The sequence below is a fragment of the Phalaenopsis equestris genome, unplaced genomic scaffold (assembly GCF_001263595.1).
Source record: "Phalaenopsis equestris unplaced genomic scaffold, ASM126359v1 Scaffold000002, whole genome shotgun sequence".
In the NCBI taxonomy this organism is placed as follows: domain Eukaryota; kingdom Viridiplantae; phylum Streptophyta; class Magnoliopsida; order Asparagales; family Orchidaceae; genus Phalaenopsis; species Phalaenopsis equestris.
The window spans coordinates 39,637,983-39,639,807 of NW_018164444.1; the positions used below are offsets into that span (position 1 = coordinate 39,637,983).

Consider the following 1,825-nt stretch of genomic DNA (forward strand, 5'->3'; position numbering starts at 1 on the left):
ATTGAGCCATTGAATCTGTTCTGATTAGCAGCAAATTTAGAAAGCATATTCATCTTGGACAAAATAACTGGGACTGAACCCTCCAGTTGATTGGAAGAAAGCTGGAGCGTTTCCAGCTTTAAGAGGTTTCCAATATCAGCTGGAACTGATCCAGTGAGGGCATTTTGGCTGAGGTCCAAGAAAGTAAGGTTCTCAAAGGTGAAAAGAGCGTAAGGGATTCCGCCATGAAAGTGGTTGTTGGACAGACTCAAATCCACCAAGTTCATTCCTTTCAGAGCTGGAACGGTGCCATTGAAGAGATTGGAACTCAGGTTTAAGCTTTTCAGCTGCGGAAGTCCGTTCAACTTGAAACCGACGTCTCCCTCCAAGGAATTGAAGGACAAATCTAGAGTTTCCAAAGATGAAAACTCTGAAAAATTACTTAACGGGCCGGCTAGTCCATTAGAGCTTAGGTTGAGATATTTCAGTCCGGAAAGCCCTTTGCAGGAAAAGAAGGAGACCGGGATGAAGCTGATGTAGTTGGAGGAAAGGTCGAGGTACTGCAAGGAGGTAAGCTCGCAGAGGAGATCGAAGAACTGAGGAGAAGCGGAGGTGGAAAGGTGGAGACGAGGTAAAAGAAGTTGGGCAACGAGGGTGCTGTTAAAAGAAGAAGAACAGGTTACTCCTTTCCATTTGCACGGATCGCTGTTGCTTGTGTTCCACTTGGAGAATGGTATTCCCTTGGCGAGCTCGAACATGGTGTTCTTCTGGTCATCAGCACCATATACGATAACAACAAAGAAGAAGAAGAAGAAAGAGACCAGAACATACCTAGTCTCCATTTCCACCCTCTCAAACTCTCCTTTCTCCCCCTTCACTCCATGCTTATACCCCCCTCCTTAAAACAAACACTTCATTAAAGAAACACCCCGAGAATACAGGTGAATAAGACTCCACTTGTCAAACACGCGTCGTTTCGAACCAAAACAGCATGCTGTCACAAAAATCTGAAATTTTTGGGGTGTCGGATGTGAAGACCGAGAGATTAAACCTGAATAGCTCGGTCCTCCGACTTCCATGGCAGAGCTTCGTGGCGGAGTGGGACGAGTGACGTAAAAGGAAGGGCTTGACTGAACAGCGGTGAAGAAAGCTACGGACTTTGCTTTCCTCTGACGCACCCAAGACTTGGACTGGCGACTTGGACCAATGGCGAGCGCACGCCCTGTAGGGTCTTCATTTGCCCGGTTTCCGCAACTATTTTAGCAGTGAGTGGACATAGATAAGCTGGATAGGGTCGCCCGCTCTGCTGCTAGTCTGCTGTACTCTGTGCCATCTTGCTATTTGCGCTCATTTCTCGGATATTCTGCGCAACATGGTGGTGGTATCGGGGAGCATGTAATTGAAGTACCATTAGTGAGAATTAATGAATGATTTGTTTAGTCTTAGTGCTCTTAATAGACTCCACTGGTTTAAATTTGGTACAGTCAGTTGATTAAACAGGGCACATCTTTTAAAGTTCCGGTTAATTACTATATCAGTCAATATTTTGAGATTATAGGAGTAGATCCTTAATCCTCAAGCTCCTTATTGTACAATTTTTAAATATTTTCTATCTTTTATAAATTAACTAATCTAAATTTTGTGGATGAGATGATAATCTATTGATTGAATATTTCCTCTAATATTGAAAAGACTTATTTTTAATAAATTTTGATCTTTTTTAAACTAACTCATTACTTTGGTGAATGAGATTGTAGCATATTGATCGGACATTTTCTGCCGCATCAAAAATCTCACTTAGTAATTAGAAATTTTCTCCCACGTCAAAATCTCATGCATAAAGCTC

At 42.6% G+C, this 1,825-nt stretch overlaps 1 protein-coding gene across 1 annotated transcript; it reads right to left on the bottom strand.

The window, feature by feature from the left end:
• Positions 1 to 5: 5 nt before the first annotated feature.
• Positions 6 to 1,330, bottom strand: LOC110018187 (leucine-rich repeat receptor-like protein kinase PXC2; the record flags this gene model as incomplete). Its single annotated transcript, XM_020715421.1, has 1 exon — positions 6 to 1,330. A coding segment is annotated over exon 1 (816 nt), but the record flags the coding sequence as incomplete, so codon positions are not given.
• Positions 1,331 to 1,825: the final 495 nt, after the last annotated feature.